The 2,500-nt window shown below is 38.3% G+C and overlaps 1 protein-coding gene across 1 annotated transcript in view; it reads right to left on the bottom strand.

Annotated features, from left to right (window-relative positions):
• Positions 1-581: 581 nt before the first annotated feature.
• LOC138050755 (BTB and MATH domain-containing protein 42-like) overlaps positions 582-2,500 on the bottom strand; it is a 12,318-nt gene continuing 10,399 nt past the window's right edge. The window contains exon 3 of the mRNA XM_068897042.1: positions 582-2,368. Coding sequence (XP_068753143.1) covers positions 1,725-2,368 — 644 coding nt within the window. The 3' untranslated portion in view covers positions 582-1,724. The remainder of the gene's footprint in view (positions 2,369-2,500) is intronic.

Below are 2,500 nucleotides of genomic sequence, written 5' to 3'. Positions count from 1 at the left end.
GGCGGCAATCAAGTATGAAAAGTCCTTCGTCCCGCGCGCCATCTTCATGAGACGAAGGACTTTTCGAAAGTCTACACTCTTTATTGTTTTACTAGTTAACGCTGTGGTTTTCGTAACAGAAGAACGTTGGCGAACAGAGTCGCCATTGGCTCTCGAGCTGGTCAATACCATGTTCAATACACGGCTAGCAGAGATCCATTACGCAATAGACCTCTTTAGCTTGTACATTTTGTTTTCCCATTTCAGACCACGTGATGTTACTGTAGAGTACAGTTTCTTTCAAATGTCGTCCTATGCACGTGAATATGTACGCATAACTTATGAAAAAACAAAAGGAAAATTCCCTTGATAGACTTGCCACAAGTCGACCTCACGATAATCCCAGGAGAAAATGTTTTAGCGAGCGAATCGTGATTTTTCGTACGCGAAGTAAATGAGCGAGCTAGACGAAGGACTGTTCGAAAGTCTATTCCCTTGAGAACATCACGTGGTCTGAAATGGGAAAACAAAACGTACAAGCTAAAGAGGTCTAGTCTCTAATTTCATTGAATTACGTCATCGTCACATTGATTTTTTGCGTCAACAACTTTATTATCCTTCCATGTAATAACAATGATGATATACAAACCAACACATTGAGATTAGAGAAAAGAATACAAAGCTTGAAAAATTTACTAATAATTACTGAATAATCATTACATTTAGGTGTTTCATAATTAAGCTCATGCTGAACTTTCTGAAAAAAAGGATCAACTTCACGAATGCGAAAACTATTTTCATTCGGTGCTATCTTCGTTTCCTTTTTTCAACTGAAAAAAAAAATTCTAGACGAGAAAGGTAGTAGTAGTATACCGGGGATACATACTACACTAAACAATCATAGATCCTCTCAGGGAGTCCCGTATTCACTTTATGATGTGTCCAATAAGGAGACTTACACAGGCGTCTAAGTTCAAATTCTTAAAACCGCTACTTTCCTGAATATCATCTGTGTCCTTCAAAAATAGACACTTTTCTAACGCTGATGGGGACTAGGCCAATTTGGGTAAATCTTGCTCTTGGATGATGGACTCTTGTAATAATAAATAGAGGATATTACATGGCCGCGTGGGGATACGAATTTTATCTTCGAGTGCTGAAAGCACGGGTGAGCGAAGCGAACGAGTGAGAGATACTTTCAGCACAAGAAGATAAAATTCGTATCCCCATGCGGTCATGTAATGTTCTGTTTACTATATAGATATTGATGAAATTTCCAGATTTCAAACAACTTGTTTTTTTCATTTTCGAAATGATGATAAAGTGGTCACCAACCGCTAAAACAAGCATGTTGTGTAACACGAGACAAGATATGAAAGTTATGAAAAGCAAATCATGATAATGTCAAATTTTGCAATAAAAATGTTAATGTAGTAGAGAGGCATTATACTGAAGCACAAAAGTATCTTACAATGAAGACGAAATTCGCATTTTATTGGCTAATCGTGTTCGTTACCATGACGACACCTATATCCTCACATATGAAAGATAAAAATGATATGTTCACTGCGCGCGGTGAAGATACGATTTTTTAGTAAAAGGAGAAATCCTGGTATTTCATCAGTATCTATATAATAAAATGAAATAAACCGTAATAAGGAAGAAGTTATGGCATGTTAAAACAAAGCTTATTAAATGTATAAAGAACAATTTCAGAACAATAGAGAAAATTGGGTTGTAGTGTTTCAAAGTTTTACTATTTTCTGGAAATCCAGAATCATTGCAATCACTTTCTCGTCAAAGTGAACGCTGCCCCCATATTTGAACGTATTACTGGGCTGACCGCCATAGAGGGATCCGAGGGTTTGCACTTTTGAGATGGAAACCAACTGCTTAATCATTCGTCGACATTTTGAACAAGTAATCATGCGCTTTGAGGCATCTGCATTGGCTTTTCCATCGGAGAAATGTTGTGGACAAGGAGATATCCTTGAGTGGTTAACGCTGATACTGTCCTTCTCCAAAAAAGCCCACAAACAGCACTCCATCAAACCGATGAACTGAGGGTAAATTCCCTTCACAAATGTTTCTAGTCGTTGATTTCTGTTAACGAGTACCCTTTCTAAGATTTCGCTTTCCAAATATTCGTAATCCTCCTCTCCTTGGATGTCTGCCAGCTCCATGTTTTTGATCATGCTGTAACATTGTCCTCGGACCCCCTCAAGCCTTCCATCTTCTCGTACAGCTGCTGTACAAGTTGCCAAGTAGAGGATCGTTATTGCATTTTGCTCAGATATTGGTTCACCCTGCAGCACTTTCACGCATATATCCACTATTCCCTGGACTTGGTATTCGTCAGCTAACTTTAAAAGATCGTCCACTTTGTTCACTACAGCATGCAAGAAAAGTTATAATAAGTGAACCCCAGAAACCTTTTTCCCCTACGGGATTAAAGCGTGCTTTAATCGTTTACTTAAGCAATAGACCACAAGTTTCTATGGTTTATAGGCTGATAAACCAC

This window comes from Montipora capricornis, chromosome 6, assembly GCF_036669925.1.
Source record: "Montipora capricornis isolate CH-2021 chromosome 6, ASM3666992v2, whole genome shotgun sequence".
Taxonomy (NCBI): Eukaryota; Metazoa; Cnidaria; class Anthozoa; order Scleractinia; family Acroporidae; genus Montipora; species Montipora capricornis.
The sequence above is the reverse complement of the archived record's forward strand: the minus strand, read 5'-3'. Positions and strand labels throughout refer to the sequence as shown.